The following is a 24,518-nucleotide window of genomic DNA, read 5'->3' as shown; positions in this document are numbered from 1 at the left end:
GTCAAAACTTTCAAATGCCATTGGAAAGCAGAAACAATATTCCTGAGCACTGTCAGTTGACGAGTGTTTCTGTATTTACTGTATTAACTTGAAACTCAACTGAAGGCAGTGAAGGAACAAGGTATTTTCTTTGACTGGCTTTGCCAGTGTAGGACAGCTGATAGTGATTCTGTCACCAAATTAGTAAGCTCTTGTTCTTTTGTAATGGTAACTAAGGTACCAATCTGTATCTCCTCAACTCCTGGGCTAGAGGTCTAATATGATGCAATTTTGTTGAAGGCATCTGACAGACATGTTTTTGTATTTCCTAAAGAAATGCTCTACGAATACTTTCTGAAAGCAGACTTAAGATTTGTTGTGCCTATGTGTATTTTTTTCCCTGACATTTCTGCATGCATTTGTGGCTTCAGCAATCACTTGAGAAAAATTTATCCTTAACCCTTGAATCTAGAAATGTGTGATAATTGGCTTTTAAAGATAACAGAATTGCAAATCTTCACTTCAACATGCATTATCAATTTCAGTGTCTTCCCAAGGGGAAGAATGATACGGTTTTAAAAGAGCTCAGGAATGCCAGCAGTGACAGTGAAATAGGTTCCAAAGGTTAAGGCTAAAGCTGAATAGCAGGCCCATCTTGGAAAAGCACCAAGACTGAAGGCTAATTTCAGTGCATCTGTTGATGGAGAACAGAACCAGATATATCTGCCCACCCCAACTCTCTTAACTAGCTACAGACTGCTCTGCTGCTGCCAACTACAAGGACACACTCAGACCTCTGCAGAGGAAGACCTCTCCAGCTCCATTTACGTCTCCCTAAACTCCTAGGAGGCTTTTTGAAAAAAGTATATCTACACTCAGTTTATTTGGAACAGATGCTTTGCACTAGTGCGTAGAGCTGAACTGATCTCAGTGGAAATCCGATTTCCCCCTTTATAACTGACAAGAATCTAGTCCCATTTTGGTTCTAGAATTATAGGCAGAAAATTATGTTAAGAAAATGGATGACATTTTAATTCACTGATCAAACACAGGACCAACTCCTGAAAAGTCTGGAGAAGCTGACTTTAGCTATGGTCACACAAATCTATGAAATACCTGAGCCAGGATCTAAACCTAACCCAAAAACCTGTGTTTCCAAATGTATCATATTTTGGAAGTGCTGTCGGGTCACAGAGTGCTGAACGAACTTTGAGCAGTATGAAGACAGAATGATGTGACAATCTTTATAATCTTTGTATCATTTATAAATGCTCAGTGTCAAAGATTCACACCAGACACTAGATTTTCAAGCCTACAGTATTTAAGAAATAAAACCATTCAAGTGTGGAAGTTGTTCCCAGAGGCTCAATCTATAAAATAATAAAAGGCAAGGACTGTTTCTGGCAAGACAAGACAAAAATCAAGGATTATAAATCTATAGTTTTATTAAGACAAAAACTGACAGTGTTGGTATGAAGTTTAACATTTAAACAAAAGTTTTCACAGAAACCTAACACATGCCTAAAAAGATTTTACAACGGAGTTCTAGATGCAGGTCTAAATGATGTCAAGAACTGATGGATCTCATGATCCAAGACAGCATTTTGGGTTTTAGTTCATTCTTAGGATTAAAAAAATTTGTTTTGTTTTAAAGTGAACCACTGCCCCAGTATGAAAATTTAATCTTCTCCTGAGACCAGGGCTTCAGAAATCATTCAACTCTTGAAGTGACTCAGTGAACTTGTGCTGTCAGTGACTGAACCCTGCCACCAATGGTTTCAAAGTTCAAAAAACAGAGGCTCCAAGAGTTTTCCACCCTAAGAGCACCGGCCCTTGTCTTTGCCTACTCTCCCATCTCCTATACCACCCTCTGCCCTTCCCCAAATACTTCAGCCAGTGGCTTGGATGGAGAAGCTGATATTTATAACTTCAAAATTGGAAAAGAAAGGGTCTTCTTGTCAATTTCAAGAATTAGCACCTCTAAGACAGAATGATCTGCCTGTGTATACACTCCAATAAGACTTTTCCTCAACCAGTTTCCATCCTCCAAATGGCAGCTTTGGTAACTTCTTAACTGGGAAGTTAAGAAGTTACCAAAGCTTAATGCTTTTTGGGAACAGCATTAAGCTCAGGCAGGGAACACCTTGGCTTCTAAGTTTCAGGCATTCACAGCTTTTAAACAGTCTCTCACAGTCCTCATTTAGGTTGCCAACGACATTTTTTGAAAGGATGAAATATTCTGGACACAGAACCAAATCATCATTAGTTGTTCTTTCCTTTCTTTCACCATTTCCCCCCAACAGGCCCCAAATTTTAACAAAAATGATCCTAACCCATCTCCCTTCTTTCCCACCCCATCCCTCCCACCCTAAATAATACACCAGAAATAGCCAAAAACTACATACATGCTACGCTGTAAAAATGCAGAGTTAACACTATTGGGAAGAAGGCTGTGGGTTGTGGAGATGCTCTTTGAAGATCTATAGTATCTTTTGCTCTCCCACATCCCATTCTGCAAGTTTTGTCCTTCATAGAAGGCCCTTTGCTTTTCTCAGCAAAGTTCAGAATGGGTTGCCTTGAAACACTGACCCTCCTTCCCCTCCACTGGGATGGGTGTGCAAACTATACAGCATGGAACGGCTTTAAAGCACTTGGGCTGCTGTAGGGCACAGAAACTATACTGGCTCTTCAAAGGACATCTTCTCAAGCCCCCTCTACGGTGTCAAGACAAGTAGAACTCCTTCTTTCCCCACTTGAAACCCACAGTCAGATGTGACAGGGGCTGGTACTCAGGACAGTTAATTCTTGTCATCTTTTTTGTCATCATCCTCCGAGGGGTAGGAATGCCACGTCAGCCTTTCCTCATAGAAGGATATGACAACCTGTGGGCACTTGACATTGGCTTCCTTGGCAGGGACCAGGTCAGCCTCATCAGAGTTTTTCCTGCAGAACAAAGCACAAAGAGACTTTGAGACCAGGTGCTAGTGGTCTCCTAACTTGGATCACCCAAGGGCTTGGGCTTTTAAAATATTAATTCCAGGCTTCCCTGGTGGCACTGTGGTTAAGAATCCGCCTGCCAATGCAGGGGACATGGGTTCGAGCCCTGGTCCAGGAAGATCCCACATGCTGCGGAGCAACTAAGCCTGTGCGCCACAACTACTGAGCCTGCAAGCCACAAATACTGAAGCCCACGCGCCTAGAGCCCGTGCTCTGCAACAAGAGAAGCCACCACAATGAGAAGCCCGCACACCGCAACGAAGAGTAGCCCCTGCTCACCACAACTAGAGAAAGCCCGCACGCAGCAACGAAGACCCAACGTGGCCAAAAATAAATTTTAAAAAAAATTTATAAAAAATAAATAAAATAAAATAAAATATTAATTCCAGAAGAGCAGGCCAGGGAAGGATGATAATATGGTGTAAGCATCATTTACTAGCAGCTTTTAGTCAAGTAATATCCTCGGAGATCTTCTCCCATTGAAAATGCCCTCTAGATATATTTGTCAAAAGCTAACTCTGAACCCCTGGGAAAGGCCACACACACACATACAAAAACATGACTCTCAGATTCTCTGAGGGAATAAGAGAGGCTACCATACTCTTCCAAAGCCATATCCCAGCTGCTAAAAGCCCATGGAGAGATCCTGGCTTGGTAATAGGATTTAATACCATGTTGGATAATGAATACCAATTTGGCACTGACCAGAGCCAATGCAGGTGGACACTTTCTTGCTTACTCCTAATCATACTGTTTAACACTACCAAATGCCATGCTCACACAGATAGGCCACAACTCCCAGGTGCTTTGAAATGGTGCTTCAAAACTGGGAGGTAGAAAATAAAGGAACTGTTACATAATTCTCTATTTTTTCTGAATTTTAAAATGTTCTCAGAAATTGAAAACCACATAGATATTACAAGGGACTTAGGGGTAAGCTCTATCTTCAGGTCATTGGGAACATCCTAGATGGAAGCAATAGCATAGGGCAGGCAGCAGATAGATATATATGATGGGATCTCTGACGAGACACTACCCCAAACTTCCAGAACTCCAGCAACAGGCACACCAAAGCCACACAGCCCCATAGAACCAGGGAAGAGTAAGCCAGTAAGGTATGTTTTTGAACAACAGACAAGAGAATGGGAGGGAAAGGAGTATAACAGTATGGGAACCTGAAGCAGGCTGCCCCTTGTTGACAATTCAACAACAGCCTTTGAAGTAAGAGTTCAGTCTTTTCACTGCACAGAAAAATAGCTACTTTGGGAAATGAACAAGTATCTCCATTCTCCAGGAAAATCACTTTAAAGTAAACTTGGTTTGATAATCAACATCTAATCTTATCTTAACTTGCAGAGTTACATTCAGCTATAATCTTTACACACACTAGTGAGTGAACCAAAGGAATACAGTGTCAAGCAATAAAGAGGTGCTACCATTACTCAGACTGGTCACATGCAGCCAGAGAAAGTGTATTCTAGTTGGATTGAATAAGTCCTGGTATTAATTCCTTTCCCCCATATGCAGCACCTTAAAAATGAACTTTTCTCCTACAGGCTAGCAAAAAATAAACTAAAAGAAGGTCAGATTCAGTAAACACCTAGGGAATGCATGGGAAAAAAAATAGAGGTTTAGCCGGTTGTGTCATAGGCTTTCAGTGTTCAAGTTAGGCCTCTCCTGCCACCTTCTAAAGGAGAGGAATTAGTACAGATATGAGTTTCCGAGAAGGTTCTAGACTGACAAAAGGACAAAGCCCCTAGAATGCTGCCTTCTTTGGCACAGGCTTAGAATTATTCACTCCTAATTTATATTTTAAGGACAATGATTGAGCTCCACTTTGGGGGGGAGGAGAACAAGCACTTCCAACAAGCAAGAAAAAGGGAAGAAAGCCTTCCTTTTGGACAGAGAATAGAGAAATTATAGAGAGTTTTGGGTTAATTACAGTTCTTAAGATTCTCAAGACAACTGCTTTCATTAAGCTGTTTCATGGAGTACTACCACCACTGGTATTTATACTTATAATGGAAAAAAGCAGGCTTCTCTATGCTTAGTATAGTAAAGGGGCCTTGCTGACCCCTGCTGGCAGATACTGCAATTGCAGAATCTGCACAAACTGGAAAGGATCTAACAGTCAAGGACAAAGGAAGAGCTACAGAAATTCTTTCCTAACCCTGAGAAGTTAACAGAATTTCTGATCCTGGGGCCAGCCCGATCTTTATTAAGGAGGTGGTGGAAGGGGAGGGTGGTTCAATCACATTTCTTTTTTTCCCCCTTTATTTACATAAGTGAAATGTGATTCCTCCCCATACCCTCTGCACTCCAGATTGTCTCCCACCTCCTAAAAAAAAATGGGCAAAGATCCGAGAATCCTAAGGGCCCCTACCTGTAACTCACGAGTCCAGGTTGGCAGTCAGGCCGAGGGTCACTATCGAAGGACTATGCCATCTTAAAGATTTCACACTTGGGCGACTGGAATTTTGAAGGTCCAGCTCTTTTCCTCTGGTATGGAACAGATGTGGAGAAGAAAAAAACAACCACACAGAGCCACTGGCAGACTCACCATTTCATCAGGAACATGAGTTCTCCACTGGAGTCTGTAGCTCCAATAATCCGCTCCGGTTCCAAACCCCGGGCAAAGCCTCGTGGCTTTTCTGACTGTAAAGACCAGAGAGATGGAACAATTTTAACTATATGGGACTGTCCTCCGGACTGGGGCCACTCCTGTTTCTCTGACAATGTAATCAAACCCTTTTGCCAATATTTCACCAAATCTTTGGCTCTAAGTCACAAGCCTTTTAGAATCCTTCTAAGTGATTATTCCATCAAGTTTTGAAGTGCTTGAGGTTTCCCCATATGTAAAAAGGGACCCACATCTCAAGCAAAATAAATGTTTACAACTGTTCTTCACCCTCAAAAGGTACCTTACTTTACAGTATTGAATAGATTAAAACCTGTAATGATTAAAACATTGACAGCCATCTCCTCACAGGAATGAATTCCCTTGCACTTACTGTTCTTGAACCTAACATAAAATAAGAGTAGATTATGTGGCTTCATGAGATTGAGCCCTCAAATATGTATATATTTTTAAATAAACGTATTTATTTATTTATTTATTTTTGGCTGTGTTGGGTCTTCGTTTCTGTGCGAGGGCTTTCTCTAGTTGTGGCAAGTGGGGGCCACTCTTCTTCATCGCGGTGCACGGGCCTCTCACTATCGCGGCCTCTCTTGTTGCGGAGCACAGGCTCCAGATGCGCAGGCTCAGTAGTTGTGGCTCACGGGCCCAGTTGCTCCGCGGCATGTGGGATCTTCCCAGACCAGGGCTCGAACCCGTGTCCCCTGCATTGGCAGGCAGATTCTCAACCACTGCGCCACCAGGGAAGCCCCCTCAAACATTTTTAAAGCATTAGCCTATCTAACATTCCAAAAGGATTGAGAGCCAGCTGCTGAGATCTAAGGAGCAGCAGACAAAAGTGCTTAAATTATCTGGCTTTCAGCTTCTTTGACAGCAGCATGAATTCTAGGCTAGTAAAAATTCTTACTTCGAGCCTTACCTCTTCTTTCTTCTTCTTTGGTTTGCTCTCCTCCCCCTTATCTTCCGAATCAGAATCAGCTTTGCGCTTGCCTCCCTCTGATTTATCTGTCTCGTGTGCTGTTTTCTGTGACTGCAGGAACTCAGCAATGAGGTCGGGGCAATCCAGGTTTTCTTCTGGCTCCCATGTGTTGTCCTCACTGAAACCAGAGGCACACGAGTCACACTTTCCACTCAAAGTTAGCACACTCACACTAAGGAGAAGCACAGGAGGACAAGAGCTGGTGTCCTTGGAACAGAGGAGTTAATGATAAAAAATAACTGGATTCTGTCCAAGACCAAGAACTTGACAAAGTTGACATTTCTTGGGAGGCGGTAGGGGGCTTTTTAGTACAAATTGAAAGCTTAGAAACCTGCCTCCTTCAAAAGAAAGTTACTCTCTCTTTGCAAACTTGGATCAGTGTAAAGCCACACACAAAACTGCTCATCAGCAATCAGTCTTGCATGATAGCACTTTGTACATGTAGGTCATTTTCCTAATTAAACTATAAGCCATGAACGCCAGGCCTGAGTCACAATGTATCCATCAGAGCACCCTGGGTCATGCACATTACCAGTCTCCTGAGAAATAGTTGGTGACCAAATGAATGGATTTTCCTGGGTCAATGAAACTTACTCTGAGAACCCCTTCCACTTTAGGAGGTACTCCACTTTGCCCTTTACCACTCGACGGTCAAGAACTTTTTCCACCACATATTCTTCTTCCTCTTCTTCTAGCACCTCCTCCACTTTCTTCTTGTTTTGTTTTTTCCCCATAGTGCCCGCCAGCTTTCTGGTATAAAGGGTGACGCTGCTAAAATGATAAAGGAAATAAAAAGGACATTAGGGTACACTCTTCTTAGGAGAATATTTGGATAAGAAAACCAGGGACATCATAGATGAATTTAATAGTGCACGCTTGGGACTTCCCTGGTGGTCCAGTGGTAAAGAATCTGCCTTCCAATGCAGGGGACGTGGGTTCGATCCCTGGTCAGGGGACTAAGATCCCACATGCCATGGGGCCACCAAGCCCGCGTGCCACAACTACTGAGCTCGTGCGCCTCAATTAGAGAGCCTGCGTGCTGCAAACTACAGAGCCCACACGCCCTGGAGCCTGAGTGCCACAACTAGAGACAAAACCCGCACGCCAGAACTAGAGAGAAGCCCGTGCGCTGCAACGAAGAGCCCGCATGCCTCAATAAAGATCCCGCGTGCTGCAACTAAGACCCAATGCAGCCAAAAATAATAAATAAGTAATAAATAAATCTTAAAAAAACCAGTGCATTCTGCTTCAATAAATGTTATGCCTATTCATCTTCAATACCCAACAGTTTTCTATGTTCAGCTAGAAAGTTAGTTTTCTAAAACAGCCCCAACTAATCTCACAGCAAAACTTCTTTATGCTTGCATATCCCCTTAAAACTTTTATACCCATTCTTTCTAAGTTAAAAAAGCTCCCAATACCCCTTTACTTACGGTATCTAAAATATTACCATTAATTTGAAAAAAAAGCAATCCTCCTAAAAATAAGGTCTATACATCAAACCTATATACATATAATCCTCTGATCCATACTTTCTAATTCTCTGAATGTTTTTCAATTTCATCACAGTATTGGACTTGGATTTTTACTAAGGGAAATGGCTTGTCCTATTTATTAAACATCTAGTTTAATTTTCCCTTTTGTATATGCATATATAATATAAGCAATTCTTCTGCATTGTTAAACAATCTCTTTTGAGTCCCCTTAAGGTTCTTTATGTAGTTTTTTCTTTTTTTTTTTTTTTAATTTTTATTTATTTATTTTTAATTTATGGCTATGTTGGGTCTTCGTTTCTGTGCGAGGGCTTTCTCTAGTTGTGGCAAGTGGGAGCCACTCTTCATCGCTGTGCGCGGGCCTCTCACTATCGCGGCCTCTCTTGTTGCGGAGCACAGGCTCCAGACACACAGGCTCAGTAATTGTGGCTCACGGGCCCAGCTGCTCCGCGGCATGTGGGATCTTCCCAGACCAGGGCTCGAACTCGCGTCCCCTGCATTAGCAGGCAGATTCTCAACCACTGCGCCACCAGGGAAGCCCTATGTAGTCTTTTCTGAATGCCACCATTAATTTATAATTCTCAAGTTTCTTGTGAACTTTTTATTCTACTTTTTATTTCTAAGGCTGAGAAGGATTCATAAAAATGCCAGAATGACCATGGAATTCTCTAAACGAATTTGGAAATAAGTGGGGGGAAAAAGGTGGGTATCACAGATAACAGAACCTGAATTTATTCTTTTGTAAAATATATCATCAGGCTGGGTAACCTCTAAGGGTTTTTCCAGTGCTAAAATTCCAGTCCCCTATAAATCTATTTTCTTCAGTCCTTCATACAACTCTTGACTGTTGGTAAGCATAAATTAAGCCTTATGATTACAAATGTGTCAGTAGGTGGCGCCATAAGATATCTATACAACAAAATTGATCTACAAAACTGGCTGCAATCTACAAATTGATAGGTCAGCTGCCCAGAAGGAAATACAAAGAATCAAGAGTATGGCAGATGATCGAAGACAAGAAAGTAGTTCCTACCATGTTTCATGTTTGAATTTAAGGCAATGCTAATTGGGGTTTAAACTGGTTATTCCTAGCATCCTTGGGAAAAGGAGTCAGTGAAAGTAGGCTCTTCTAAATAGTTTTAAATTGGCACGTGTAGACAGAACGTATTTTAGAAAGAGTTCATCTATAGACTATATGAAATATAACACCTTTAATAAAAGTCAGGCTCATCAATATGAATCAGTTATAGTATCTACAGATGCTTATTTAGGTTTATACTCTGAGATATTCTCATGTCTGAATATGAGCAATGCTGACTTACTGAAACAACAAACATTTGTTTGGCTACTAGAAAATTCTGGACATTGCTGGAGACTGGAGATTCAAGAGAGTAAGTAATGGTCCGTCTTCCTGAAACCTAATGTCTGGTAAGAAAAAAATATAGATACGTCTTCCACTAAAGGTATTCTGAACTTTTGCTGAGTGGCACACACACACACAAAGTTTTCTGAGATGCTTTCAGTGTGGCCTAAGGCAACACCCAATGCCCCTGTCCACACAGTTCAAAACACACATCTGCGCTAAGACTGTTCCTCTCCATTTACACACCAAAGATTCTGCTTTCCTTCCCTCCCCAACCCATCTTTTAGTGCCATGAGTTTTCCTTTTTTTGTTACTGAACAGACTAATCAGTGTATTGAATGTCACCTTTTGCTAATTATTGGCTAGCTTCATTGTGCCTCTGATTCAGAGCCTGTTGCTTCTTCCTGGAGGGAGATACTTTCAGGTTTTCAGAATTCTGATTGCCATGACAAGTGTTATTTTATAAGGAAAGGAAAAAAAATCTAACTTTTCTTTTGGATAAATGCAGTAGTGTTTGCTCCGAAGAACAAGTGCTACTCCTTGCTTGCTTCCTTTCACTGTCAGTTGAAGGGGTAGCAAGATTCATGCATCAGTTAATGTGCAAAGAAAAATAAATTGACAATCACCTTTCAATAACAAAGGGTACCACAACTCCCTACATTAGTTTGGACTCAGAAATTGGAAGCTACTCCCTTTCTCAACAGGCAGAAAGAAAACAACGGGTTACAGACAACCCCAAACCAGTAACTGTCCCCTAATAACCCCTCTCCCAAGTAATTAAATTTAAGAAAGTAAAGGAAAGGCAGTCTACCACTCCGGCTTCAGAATTCAGAGATATTGAAGGCTCTGTGTTGTCTACATTAATAGCTATATTTGTCTTACAAAAAGAAATAATACTGAATCCTGCCCATCTGATCCTGTTACTACAAAACAAAAAGGTAGGGACAGCTTCTAGCTCATCTCTAGCTACTGCAGGCCTTCCCTCCCTTTATCGTTAGCATGGCCTCAAGGAGGAGTCATAGCATAAGAATATAATCCTTTAGGTTAGGTAAAGAAAACCCCCAAATAGGGAAATCTAGAGTGAGACCGTTTGATTTTCATCTTTACTCACTTAAATTCATTGTCCTAAAAGCAACTCAAATGAGAAGTGAAGAATGTAGAAAACACACTTCCATTTCTCTCTTGAGTTTTCTTAACTGGCTCATCCCAGTATTTATCTCCAGGGATTGGATTCTCTTTATATTGGAGACTCTCAGCCAGGCTTCCCAGTGTGAGTTTTTTCCTTATTTATAGGTACTTCTCTGGGGTCCTGAATAAACCATTTGTCAAAATCAGTAGAGAAGTGGATTAAATACCCAACCCACTCTTCCTATAGAATCTATTGATAGCACCTTCAGACAAGCCAAGAGCTCCCTTAAATATGACAGGCCAATTATTTGCATATAGTTTCCAAATCGATTATTTCAAGAGAGACCACCTCTCCCTGAATATGGCAATCTCCTAATACTAGCAGTGACATCTGGAAGGAGGGCTTTCAACTGGAATTGCTTGGCAAGGATATTCAAAGTAACTCAGATCAGCGTAGTAGCACAATGGAAAAATGCCTTTAGTCAATGCTATTTGCCACTCTCCCTAAATATCCTGGCAACCAAATTATGGCATAAAAAGTGCCATAATCATTGAACAAAGAGTCAAGATATATACTAGAACATCACAAGATGTACACAAGAGCGAACAGTTCTAAATTAACTCAGAAATCTTAGGGACTTCCCTGGTGGCCCAGTGGTTAAGACTCCGTGCTCCCTATGCAGGGGGCCTGGGTTTGATACCTCGTCGGGGAACTAAGATCCCACATACCGCAATGAATCCCATGCGCCACCACTACTGAGCCTACGCGCCACAACTAGAGAAGCCCTTGCACCGCAACGAAGACCCAGCGCAGCCTAAATAAATAAATAAATAGATTAAAAAAGAATCCTTGGACAAGTCTTCTTAAGGGGGCTTCCCTGGTGGCGCAGTGGTTAAGAATCCGCCTGCCAAGGCAGGGGATACGGGTTCGAGCCCAGGTCCGGGAAGATCCCACATGCCGCGGAGCAGATAAGCCTGTGCACCACAACTACTGAAGCCCGCATGCCTAGAGCCCGTGCTCCACAACAAGAGAAGCCACCGCAATGAGAAGCCCGCGCACCGCAACAAAGAGTAGCCCCACTCACTGCAACTAGAGGAAGCCTGCACACAGCAACGAAGACCCAATGCAGCCAAAAAAAAAAAAAAAAACCGTCTTCTTAAGGCTCATCAGGATGTTTCAGACAAAAAAACCTTAACCTAGTTAAGCTGCTACAATTTTTACCTAAATATTTACCGGGTCTGCCACATTTTAAGATGCCTAGAAAAATAATACGTTACATTTGTATTGCACTTTACAGTTTACAAAGTGCTACCATGTTATCTCATTTGATCTTTGAAACAATCCTATAAAATAAGCCATTCAGATGTTATTGACACCTCAGAGATAACACAATAGATTTACATGAAATAAATCTTCTAAGGTCACACAATTAACAAAAAATACAGCACTTCAGTATGGACATCTCCCAGCAGGGCTGGGCTAATGGCCCTGTTGCACACACAGAACTAAGAGCTAGCTACACACTTACAGGGGAAATTTCCCTCCAGCCTGTACGAGGAAAGGACTGAAAGGTCTGACTTTAGTCCTCTCTACAATTTGTCATCAGTAAATAAGGAAGTGACGGATAATGATTTTCTTTCAAAAAAGACCTTGGAATATGTATAGGTGTTTAAAAACCAATGATTTTTCATTGGTTACTGGAATATGGAAGGTATACATTGTTAATTAAATCAGCAGACAGTGACAAAGCTTTGGTTTTTAGGGCCCAGCAGTCCTCTCAGTCTTTTAAATTGACAAGTGCTAGATGGTGCAGAAGTTTTGAATTTTTGTAGCCTAGTAAGTAGGCTACAGAGAACTACTGAGAAAATGCGAATTTTAAGAACCCCAAATTCTTCTACAGTGTCCCAATAAATCCAGAAATAGTGTAAATCTGAAGCAAGAGTCATGAACTCATAGTTCTTTTAAGAGAAAAAAAGAGCACAGTTGCAATTCTCCTGGTTACCTCCTCCACTCCTACAGTTAGGAGCTAGAAAATGGAATGGAGGAACAATGCTACTTGCAGGCAGAGGCAGTGAAGTATCAGACACAGGATTAGGCATTCTGTTTTTGAATACAGGCATACCTCCAGACCCCTGCAATAAAACGAGTCTCACAAATTTTCTGGTTTCCCAGTGCATATAAAAGTTTACACTATATTGTAGTCTACTAAGCAATAACAGAATTATGTCTAAAAAACCAATATACATACCTTAAAGAATACTGCGAAAAATGCTAACCAACATCTGAACTTTCAGCAAGTCATAACCTTTTTGCTAATGAAGGAAGGGTCTTGCCCTGATGTTGATGGCTGCAGAATGATTAGGGTGGTGCATTCTGAAAGATGGGGTAGCTGTGAGTTTACTAAAATAAGACAACAATGAAGTTCTCCACACTGACTGACTCTTCCTTTCACGAACTGATTTCTCTGTAAGATTCATGCTGTTTGATAACCTTTTACCCACATAACTTCTTTCAAAATTGGAGTCAGTCCTCTCAAACCCTGCTGCTGCTTTACCAAATGAGTTTGTATAATATTCTATATCCTTTGTTGTCATTTCAACAGCCTTCATAGCATCTCCACCAAGAGTAGATTCTGTCTCAAGAAACCACTTTTTTGGCTCAACCATAAGAAGCAACACACCTGTTGAAGTTTTATTATGAGATTGCAGCAATTCAGTCACTCTTCATACTGCGCTTCTAATTCTAGTTCTCTTGCTATTTCCATCACATGTCTATTTCCTTCACTGAAGTCTTGAACCCCTCAAAGTCATCCATGAGGGCTGGGAATTAACTTCTTCCAAACTCCTGTTAGTGTTGATATTTTGACCTCTTCCGATGAATCACGAATGTTCTTAATGGCATCTAGAATGGTGAATCCTTTCCAGAAGGTTTTCAATTTACTTTGCCCAGATCCATCAGAGGAATCACTATCTATGGCAGCTATAGCCTTACAAATGTATTTCTTAAATAATAAGACTTGAAAGTCAAAATGACTCCTTGATCCACGGGCTGCAGAATGATGCTGTGTTTGCAGGCATGAAAACAACATTAACCTTGTACATCTCCATCAGAGCTCTTGGTGACCGAATGTTGTCAATGAGCAGTAATATTTTGAAAGGAATCTTTTTTTCTAAGCAGTAGGTCTCAACGGTGGGCGTAAAATAATATAACTTTATTGTGTGCAGCAGCCCTTTTCACACCAAGTATTAGTATTGCCATGTGAAATAAGTTAAGATTTAAAATGATAAAGTTATTGTTAAGGAGATGCATTGGGCAATAGAAAAAGCTGAAGAGAGTTTTTGTCTGAAACTGGAAAACAGAACAGTCTGGAAAAAAAGGACCACACGTTGCTAAGCCCAAAAAAGGAGCTTGGAGACCATGCTGTAAACTATGTTGTAAACAGATGTGCTGTCATCCAGGCTTTGTTGTTCCATTTACAGAACACAGTCAGAGTAGATTTAGTAGATTTTAAGGGCCCTAAGATTTCTGGAATGGTAAATAAGCACTGGCTTCAACTTAAAAGTCACCAGCTGCATTAGCCCCTAACAAGAGAGTCAGCCTGTCCTTTGAAGACAGGCATTGACCTCTCCTCTCTAGCTATGACAAAGTCCTAGATGGCATCTTCTTCCAATAGAAAGCTGCTTCGTCTACACTAAAAATCTGTCGTTTACTGTAGCCAACTTCATTATTTTAGCTGGATCTTCTGGATAACTTACTGTAGCTTCTACATCAGCACTTGCTGCTTCACTTTGCACTTTTATGTTATGGAGATGGCTTCCTTCCTTAAATCTTATGAACCAACCTCTGCTGGCTTCAAACTTTTCTGCAGCTACCTTACCTCTTTTGGCTTTCACAGAACTGAAGAGAGTTAGGGCTTTCTCTGGATTAGACTTTGCCTTAAGGGAACGTTGTGACCGGTTTAATCTTCTATCCAGGCCATTAAAACTTTCTACATATGAGCAAGAAGGCTGTTTTGTTTTCTTATCATTTATGTGTTCACCGGAGTAGCACTTTTAATTTCCTTTAAAAACTTTTCCTTTGCATTCATAACTTGGCTAAGCAGCGCCTACCTTTTGGCCTATCTCGGTTTTCAACATGCCTTCCTCATTAAACTTAATCATTTCTAGATTCTGATTAAAGTGAGAGACAACTTTTCCTTTCACTTGAACACTTAGAGGCCATTGCAGTGTTATTAAATGGCCTAATTTCAATATTTGTTGTATCTCAAGGAATAGGGAGGCCTGAGGAAAGGGAGAGAAACTGGGGAAGAGCTGGCAGATGAAGTTTCGCCATCTTACATGGGCATGGTTTGTGGCACCCAAAAACAATTACAATAGTAATATCAAAGATCACTGATTACAGATCACTATAACAAATATAATAGTAATGAAAAAGTCTGAAGTATTGCAAGAATTACCAAAGCGTGACACAGAGACATAAAGTGAGCAGATGTTGCAAAAATGGCACTGATAGACTTACTCGACACAGGGTTGCCACAAACCTTCAATTTGTAAAAAATGCAGTATCTTCAAATAAAGTGAAGTGTAATAAAACAAGGTATGCCTGTGGTTGGTCCTAGTGAAAGGATATGATAAGGATCTGAGAAGACAATGTGAGCATAGCTCCTGCTTGCCATCACATACATGAATTATAAAGGGCTACCCCAGAACTTCCATACTGATTTCTTGCCAGCTTGAAAGGTCAAATTCCAGATGTGAGGACAAGGTAACAGCTACAGACCTCTGAAACAAACCAGTAGGCCTTTTTAGGTAAACACTAAGGTGAAACATTTAGAATGCTGGTCTGGTGAGATGACCATCTGTACTAAGAAAGAATTCACAGGAAAGCAGACCTTGAGTAGAGAACTTTCACCTACATGAGAATAAGAATCACCTACGGAGTTTATAAATACAGATGCCCAGATCCAGTGAGTCAGAGTGTAGGGTGTGTGTATGTGCATTATTTAAAAAAATATTTTGTTTTTCTAATTGTAATATAATACATGTATTCACATTCAATTAGGGAATCAAAGTTCCCTGGCTCAAAACCTGTCAAAGCTGTTCTTCTATATGTAAACTGACCCAGATGCACATATGTGAAAATAGATATTATAGTTCTATAATCTGCCTTTTAATATAATGTAATGCATCTCTGACATTGTTCCATAAAGGTCTCCATTCTTAAGCTGCATAGTATTCCATCTTGTATGGACATACCATACTCTAACCATCCACCTAATGATGAAAATTTGGGTTGTTTCCAATTTTTTATTATTGCAAACACTGTTGCTTTGACCATGGCACCTGCATCTTTAAAAGCTCCTTAGGCGATCTGATGCACTCCTTGGATACAAGCCATTGCTATAAGAGGATTGGCAGAAACTACATTCCTCAGGTGAAATTACATACATTATTGCAGACATAAATCAACTCTCATAGTTAGCTAAAAGGTAAGTGAACGTTTCTTTCTCCATAAAAATTTAGAATAAGGCTGAACAGTAATAACTGATGTTCCTGAAAACAAAACCTCTACATCACAGTCAACATCATTCACTCTAGACCTTTTTTGTACTAGCAATGAACCTGGAAGAGCACTGCCTGAAGGGTCCTCACAGTTCCTTTCACCAGAAGAAAGCTAGTATGAGCACCAGAAGCATGATATCTTTGCTGTCCTTGACCTCTCAAAACTTTATGCTTATAGGTAGTTATATATATTTACTGCATAACTCAGTTTTCTCATCTGTAAAATAGGTGTAACAACTCTCATGGAATTCCTTTGAGGTGAGCTTTTATGACCTTCTGGCATTCATTATCTATTTACATATTTGCATATATGTCCTACTTCATTAGATTATTTACTGCTTTAAGCGTAAGGATAACTCTCTGAAATCCAGTGCATTAGGAACTCAGTGAGAAAATACCATTTTTGTTCTATGTATATGGCTGAAATTCATGGCTAGGTTTTTCTTTCTTTCTTTCTTTTTTAAATTTATTTTGGCTGTGTTGGGTCTTCGTTGCTGCACACAGACTTTCTCTAGTTGTGGCGAGCGGGGGCTACTCCTCCTTGCGGCGCGTGGGCTTCCCATTGCGATGGCTTCTCTTGTTGTGGGGCACGGGCTCTAGGCGCACAGGCTTCAGTAATTGCAGCACGCAGGCTTAGTAGTTGTGGAGCAGGGGCTTAGTTGCTCCGCGGCATGTGGGATCTTCCTGGACCAGGGATCGAACCCGTGTCCCCTGCATTGGCAAGTGGATTCTTAACCACTGTGCCACCAGGGAAGTCCCCTGGCTAGGTTTTTCAAAACAGCAGAGCAGCTCCAGAACACACTCAAGAAGGACCCAGGTCGGACTGGTATGAATGACCAATAATTATAAAACAGAAACCAAGATCTCATTTCTGGAAGACTGAGATAGAAGAGCTGCCAGAAACGGAGAAATCACATTTCATATACCTAAAGTGTAGGAATTTCTTATGTTCTTTCTTTTGTCTCACCCAGGCAGCAAAACAAAGTTAGAAAGCCCTTGTAGTTAAATGGCGATAGGAATCTATGTTCCTATGAAGACAGATAAGATAGGTGAGAAAAAGGAAGTAAATTCTGGATACAAACAATGGAAAATTTCAACAGAATTATTTACAAAAGGAATTTTAAGATATCTGAAGAACTACATAAATACCAAAAGTCAGTTTTAATGATTCACACAGTAAAGTTCTGTAACAAACTTCAGAGGTTGTGATTTCAGGCTCTAATTTTACAGATATACTTTTAAAAAAGGCCAATCACCCAATTAAATGAATGGTCTTTCTGAGAATTCTAAGAATATAGCTTTTACTGAGTTCAAGACAAAATTATGACATTTTTGATTTCTCTCCACTCAAACTCCATATCTAGTCTCTTACTAAATCCTGTTGATTTTATATCTTAAATATCTTTTAATTTATACATTTGTCTAGTCCCACTACTACCATCCTATTCCAAGCAACCACTATCTCTTGCCTGGGTAACTCCCAACCCAATTCATTCTCAATACTAGCCACTGATGTAAAAATGCAGACCTCTTCATACCATTATCTGTGGGCATTTGAGCTGAAGACCACTGCACCTAACCCTATCAATCACAATTACCTTGCCCTTTGCTCCATTCTTCACTTGACCAATTCCCTTAGCTAAAAAAATGTCATCATCAGAAGCTTCCCTGAAGCCCCAGACTAGGTTTAGGTTAACTCTTCCTGTGAACATGCTCCTACAGTATTCATTCATTTAACAGTTATCTATTGGGTGCCTTTTATGTGTGAGACACTAGACAAATAGGGTGAACAAAGACAAAATCCCTGGTCTCTTAGAGTTTATATTCTAATGTGGACAAATGAGTCAGCATGAGTGGGAGTGTATGCATGCATGCATGCGTGTGCAGAGTAGGGCACAGACAAGAAGAAAACATTAGTGATAAATGCTATAAAGAAAATATCTTCAGGGGCTTCCCTGGTGGCGCAGTGGTTGAGAATCTGCCTGCTAATGCAGGTGACACGGGTTCAAGCCCTGGTCTGGGAAGATCCCACATGCTGCGGAGCAACTAAGCCCGTGAGCCACAACTACTGAGCCTGCGCGTCTGGAGCCTGTGCTCCGCAACAGGAGAGGCCGCGATAGTGAAGAGGCCCGCGCACCACGATGAAGAGTGGCCCCCGCTTGCCGCAACTAGAGAAAGCCCTCGCACAGAAACGAAGACCCAACACAGCCAAAAATTTTAAAAAATATATAAAAATAAATAAATAAATAAATAAATAAATAAATAAATAAATAAGACCCGGCACAACCAAATAAATAAATTAAAAAAAAAAAAAAGAAAATATCTTCAGATTAAGTAACATTTAAACAGAGACCCAAATGACAAGGAGACAACTCGGCAAAAATCAGAAAAACATACCAAATTTAAAGAATAGTGGGTTCAAAGTCCTAGGGTGAGAAGAGCTTGCTATATCTGAAGAACAGAAGTGTGGCCAGGTAGAAAGAGCTATATTGCGGGAGCAGCAGACAAGGACCAGATGATAATTACCGTGCATTTCACTCCCCACTTCATTCCTTCATCTAGCTCCTTTTTCCATTCCTTGTTTTCCTTACCCATCTTTTGCCTCCAGCTTAGGTTTAACACCTAGTCAGTTAATGGCTATAAAAGTTTATAACTACAGCTCTACTAGTTTTTAATTACCATCTATTAAAAAACCAAATCAAATCAATAAGGATTTACTAAGAGCCTGGGTGGAATAAAGGGTGACCAATTCATCCCAGCTAAAGCACTGAAAGCTTCTGAAAGTTCCACATCGCAGGATGTGGAACCCCCTCAGACCCAGGCAAATGGAACTGTTTGGCCAGGCTAGCAGCATATGCAGACTCACAGGAAGTACAGGCTTTTGAAAATCCCACAAGGACTAGTAATAACATAATAAATTTTACTGAATACTTAACACTTAATGCATAGAAAGGCACTTAATTCAATGCTCACGACATCTCTATTAAGCCCATTTCACAAACGAGGAAACTAAGGCTTACCGAAGCAAAGAAAAATTCCCCAAGTCCCCCCCTCAAGGGTAAGACACAGAGCCAGGACTGTACGATTAAAAACATACCAAAAAGGTACAAATGCAAGTGAAGTTCATTTCAATAGAAGAAATGACAGGACTATGTAGTAATTAGCAAAAGAAATGTAAGCAAGAAGAAGTAGCCACCAAAGCACTACCAGGGCTTGGAAGAATAAATGGCTAGGGTGATTAGAAAGGTTTTGAAAAGCTGGGATTGAGGCAAGGTTCCAATAGCATTTGAAAAACTGGACTGGAGGGAGGCGATTTAGCCCAAGGAACTATTGCTAACAAAAGCAACGGAGGTAGACAGTGTGTAAACCAGTTTGGGTGGGAGTACACGGAATAGGAAATTGGCAGGTAACTGCTAAAAAATTTTCTACAAAGTCTCCTCCTCCTTCCTTAAAAGAAAGGCCAAACTCCACAATTTACATCTAACACCCTTTAGATCCAACCATTCCATACTCCTACTTCCCTCACAAAACCTATTCTCCTGTCAAAACAGAAAAGTACAACCTGAACATATCCTGCACATTTCCTCCATGCATGGATTTGTTCATTATTAAGAAGTGTGCTCCTGTCCAAGACTAGTAGTCAAAATCCTACCCCTCCTTCAAGAGCTAGCTCAAATGCTACTTCTTCCATGATGCCTACCCAACTTAGCTAAATATTATTTCTCTTTTTCTTGTGGTTCCCAAAGCATTTTATTTCTATTTTTACTCAGACACTCAAAGGTAGGTCTGGACCCAGTGTAAGCTGTTGAACCCTATATGGGCAATAAGAATGGATGTCTCAGATTCAGATAACCAGGGAACAGAAGTCCAAAGCTGTCAGCTTTTTAGGGAATGATGAGCAAATAAATCGGATCTGCAAAGAAGTAAGTACCCTTGCTGAGCATTAGCAACTACATACCAGTCATCAAAAGGCAGGTGAAGGCATGTGTAGTATATTCAGTTTGTAGTCCTCCTAACTCATGTTTCTAAACTGCTTTTAGTTTGTCAGCTGTGGCTGTTTGTGAGGCAAATGCTTTCCAGATGGAAAACTTTACTGAGCAGAAAACAAGAACTTGTGCCACATACCCGGTGGGCAGGAGTTTCATTTTTAAAGAAATCCCGGTCCTCAAATTCCAGGATCTAGGACTAGAATACCAGTGTGTGAATAAAATTAGAATTTTATCTGAGACGTGTCCAGAAGCTTGGCTAACTCCTTTTCATGGTGCTGATAGAAATGAAATTATAGATATAGCTTGGGTTTAGAGGCCATAGGGATCTGTAAATATTAGTAGAACACAGTGATACCTGATGCAAATATTTTAGTTTAAAATGAAATAAAAGTGATTAGAAAGCAAGACCAGAATAAGAGCAGAGACCAAAGCATTCACAGACAACAAAACAAAACCAGAGTACTGACGCTAACTTCTCAAATACCATAGTTCTGTTAGGCCCTCAAGTGTGTTAGCTATTATTAAAGAAAGGCACAATTTCACAGACAAATTAGGCTGCCCCCTTTTGGTCAGTAAATCATAAAAGCTTAAAAGGCAGGAAAGATTTAACAAGTTATTCAAATACTTACAGGATCAGAATTCTGTCCTCATTCAAACAACTTCTCCAATTAACCTTGGAAAGGCTATTCAATTTTTCAGTAGACATCACCATTGAGAAATACTTATTAACTCTATACAAAGGACACAAATGATTTTTCAACATACTTATATAACAGAAAATATTCAAAGTACTATATAGCTTGCTGTTTAAACCCAGAACCTGGGTCCTGTCCTAGTACTTGCCTAAGGTATTTAAAACTGCCACTTGCACAATCTGCATAGCTTTTCTGTATTTAATACCAGGGTGAGTATATTAAAAACATAGGCTAAGACAAGCATGCCAAGGGCAACAGTTTTACTCTGCCTAATGTCATAGAATAAAAACAGGCAAATTGATTACATAAATGCACATCAGGTCATTCTACTAATACGGGATTCTCAGAAAAGATCTCAAAGCCCTATCTATTCATTCAACAATATGAATGGTCAACTATGTGTCAGACACTTGAATGAACAAGAGGCACGGCCCCATCTTATATAGGCCATAAACTAGCCATTAGCATCTTATTCCAAAAACTCTTCAGCGAAATAACCTATGATGCAAAAAAGCCATCAAATCTAATGCAAAATCTGTTATACCACGAGAGAGAGTATATGAAAAAGGAAGATTTCAATGGATAAACTACTACAAAATGACAAAAATGCATCAATTCTCTTTAAGTGGTGTGAATTCAAAAAGAAACATTTTCCTAGTCTCTAAAATGGGCACCAGAAGATATAATGGTTGCTTCCTTTCTTTAGATGATTATAAAAATATTAGTATCCTGTAGTCAAAATGCAGAAGGATAGGGTACCCTTACTTGGTCTCCTTTAATCAAGAAGCTAGAAGCACCAAGCTACACAATATTTACATTTTTAGTGAAAAACAATTTAGGTTACAGCAGCCAATGAAGAAAATGGCACCAGAGGGAAAACTGGAAATGACTGAAGATTCTGAACTGCCTTGAAGCTTTATTAAGGTGTGGCTGATTCCAACACTGCACCGTTCAGTCATATCACTTTCCATGTAAATATCTGTAAGCACCTTGGAACACAGGCACTAATTTCCCAATTGTATTCCTGCATCCATTCCAAAGCCCTGGACCTTTTAGAACTATTCCAAAATGGTGACCTGATTCTTAACACATTTGAGGAGGATAGCTTACCCCTGGCCAGAGGTTATAGTATAACTGATCTTTTTGTAAATTCCACCTCAATTGAGCTCAACCAATACATGTCTGAATATAGCAACAATCCATGAAAAATCTTCATCTGAAGTTTTGGAAAAGGGGTAAAGTACTGCTCCCTTCGTATTCAAATTTTCCAGCAAGGACAAGCTGGCTAAAAAACTTAAGAGCCCAAGGAAAAAAGAAAACTCACAATCTCATGAACTTTTCCACTTTCTCTCTCAACCTCCCACACCGTCTCATAATCTCTCACTAAGTTAACTTCATTCCTTAAATATGAACTCATCTACACATTTCTACAATTTCACCGCAGTGAAATTGTGACCAGCAACAATCTCAGATAAAAACTTATGGAACTAATTATGAATCAAAGCAAGAGCTGCACTTGGACTTTTTAACTCCCTAAAGGAATCAAGGAGTGAAGGTAGTAGAAAACCTGGAACAGGGAAGAAAGTGTGTTCCATCTTTTCTTCACACATTATTCTTATTGCCGATCAACCAGGAAGCAAGGGGTGGCCAATTTCCCCCTTTTCTTCTTCACACCTCACAGAAAATGCTCTCGGGACCTCCGCCCCACTTGCCCTGACAGCTTCTCCCCGCCACCCCCTCGCCCCCAACCCGAGCCAAGCTAGGCAAATACTACCCCTCCTTCTAGCCCCTTCCTCGATTTATTCAACAGATCTCTTCCCCCAGTAGCACACTCTGGGCCGCCCGGCCCACCCTTACAATTTCCTCGAAGTTACCGTTCCCCAGCCCTGCAAGCGGAATTCCTCTGGCAGCCCCGGCTGGACCCAATATTCTCAGGTTACATTTCTAAACCTCGGGTCTCGCAGTCGTCAACCCTCCCTACGCTTGTCCAAGCATCCAGGCTGCCCCGTCCGTCCCCTTCCCAATTTACCCAGTGTTTTCTCTCCAACCCAATCCCGCAGCCGCCCACCCAAGCCAAGGAGCATTGTCTTGGTCTACCCAGGCCCGAAGAGCGACCCGCAAGTGCTCGGCCCACCCAGAATCACTTCAATTTCTGGCTCAGGAGACGCCGCCCCGCCCTCTCCATCCTTCTCGCGCCAGTCATCCTACTCACTGAGCCCGGCGGAGGGCTCGGCGCGGGAAGGGCGCGGGATTCGGGCGCGCTCCCCGCTCCCGACCTCCGCCGCGAGCGCGCGGCCCCTCATCCAGGGCTCCCGCCGCCGCCGCCGCCGCGCGCCTCCCCCCCGCTTCCCCGCCTCTAGCGGCTCTTCACCTCAGAGCAGCGCCCACGAGCCCGAGAGGAATCGGTGCCGCGCTTCTGGCGCGTCTTGTCGGGCCGGCCAGGGGAGTGGCGACCAGAAAAGCAACAAGCCGGTTGACCGCGGTTGAGCCCCTCACTGAAGCGGCGTACCGCAGGCCCCGGCCAACAACCCTCCCCTCAGCCGAACAAAAGAGCCTCGCACTCTGCGCTGCCCGCCGGCCGCATCGCGCAGGCGCGACGACCCGCCGCACAGCGCTGTGGGACTCGGAGTCCGTCCCAGACTACAAGACCCGAAGTGCTGCGCGCCTTCCACGGTGCCACGCACAGTTTGCGAGGGTTTCGAGTTTTACTTAGTTCTTCAATAGCTAGTGCCGCCGAAGCGTCTGCAGTTTAAGAAGCTGCAACCTAGAAAATTAAAACGTGTGGTTTTACAAGCGAGTCTCATGCTTGGTGTGAAAAATCAACCACTTCTGGACAGTTCACATCCTTGAAAATTTTGAATCTTATAACAGGTTTCTCACCAGATCTCTGTAAGGCTCCTACTTCTCGGCGTTGAGATTACAGTACTTCCCTTTCGAGGCCTTCCCTGACCCCTTAGGCTAGGTTAGGTCCGCCTGGTAGGTGTCATCATGGTATCTCATTGGCTGCACCAATGGGTGGCTTTAGTGCCAAAACCCCCATTATCCATGAACACCTCTCCCTCACCCAGCCTCCCCAAAGAAACACAGAAATAGGCAAAAAAACATGTTTCTTATTCTTTGAGACAAGTGTTCTAGTTCTTTTAATATCAACTAGATTGCTGTCCCCAAACCTGCTCATGTGGAAATTTGGTCTCATCATAATATTCACCCCACTTTATTGTCATGTCTGTCTTCTCTCTTGGACTCAAAACACCACTCCAGTAAGGGCAGAAACCTTGGCCCAGGACAGCCCCTAGCATACAGTAGTCAATCCCTAGCATTACAGTAGTCAATCAACATTTGTTGACTAAATGATTAAATGAATTAATATGTTCTTCTCCTACCTGACAGAAAATGTAGGTGATCAAGAGTTCCTTCATCTCTTTTCTTCACATCAGATTTGTAGGGTTTTTCGATCTCCCCCCTTACTCTACTTTTCCTTATCCAATCAGGAACTAAATAGAACTTCTACCACCAAGGTGATGTTTTCCCCCTTACCTGGAATTCAAACATCCTCCTAATCAGAGGGAAAGGAAAAAGGCAACTAGTCTACTGCACTCCACCCCAGAATGCAGGAGTCTGCATTTATATAACAGTTTTGCTGAGCCAGGTACTGTGCAGGATTCTGGAGAATTGCCATGTAAGAAACCCAGCCCAGC

At 41.5% G+C, this 24,518-nt stretch overlaps 1 protein-coding gene across 1 annotated transcript; it reads right to left on the bottom strand.

The window, feature by feature from the left end:
- Positions 1 to 1,399: 1,399 nt before the first annotated feature.
- CBX1 (chromobox 1) lies at positions 1,400 to 23,350 on the bottom strand. The gene is made up of 5 exons (XM_068529622.1): positions 23,192 to 23,350; positions 7,185 to 7,361; positions 6,531 to 6,708; positions 5,537 to 5,631; positions 1,400 to 2,922 (listed from the first exon to the last, which is right to left on the bottom strand). The coding sequence occupies exons 2-5, from the start codon at positions 7,322 to 7,324 to the stop codon at positions 2,778 to 2,780; spliced, it is 558 nt and encodes a 185-aa protein (XP_068385723.1). The 5' UTR covers positions 7,325 to 7,361; positions 23,192 to 23,350; the 3' UTR covers positions 1,400 to 2,777.
- Between the last annotated feature and the right edge of the window lie 1,168 nt (positions 23,351 to 24,518).

This window comes from Eschrichtius robustus, chromosome 20 (genome assembly GCF_028021215.1).
Source record: "Eschrichtius robustus isolate mEscRob2 chromosome 20, mEscRob2.pri, whole genome shotgun sequence".
Lineage (NCBI taxonomy): Eukaryota > Metazoa > Chordata > Mammalia > Artiodactyla > Eschrichtiidae > Eschrichtius > Eschrichtius robustus.
Note: the sequence above shows the minus strand (reverse complement) of the source record. Positions and strands in the feature narration are given on the sequence as shown.

Coding starts and splice junctions, on each gene's coding strand:
- CBX1 (XM_068529622.1), bottom strand. CDS start 7,324: ATGGGGAAAAAACAAAACAAGAAGAAAGTGGAGGAGGTGCTAGAAGAA. Junction 5,632..6,530: donor CAAAGAAGAAGAAAGAAGAG/GTAAGGCTCGAA, acceptor TGGTCTTTACAG/TCAGAAAAGCCACGAGGCTT. Junction 2,923..5,536: donor CTCATGTTCCTGATGAAATG/GTGAGTCTGCCA, acceptor TTTGTTCTGCAG/GAAAAACTCTGATGAGGCTG.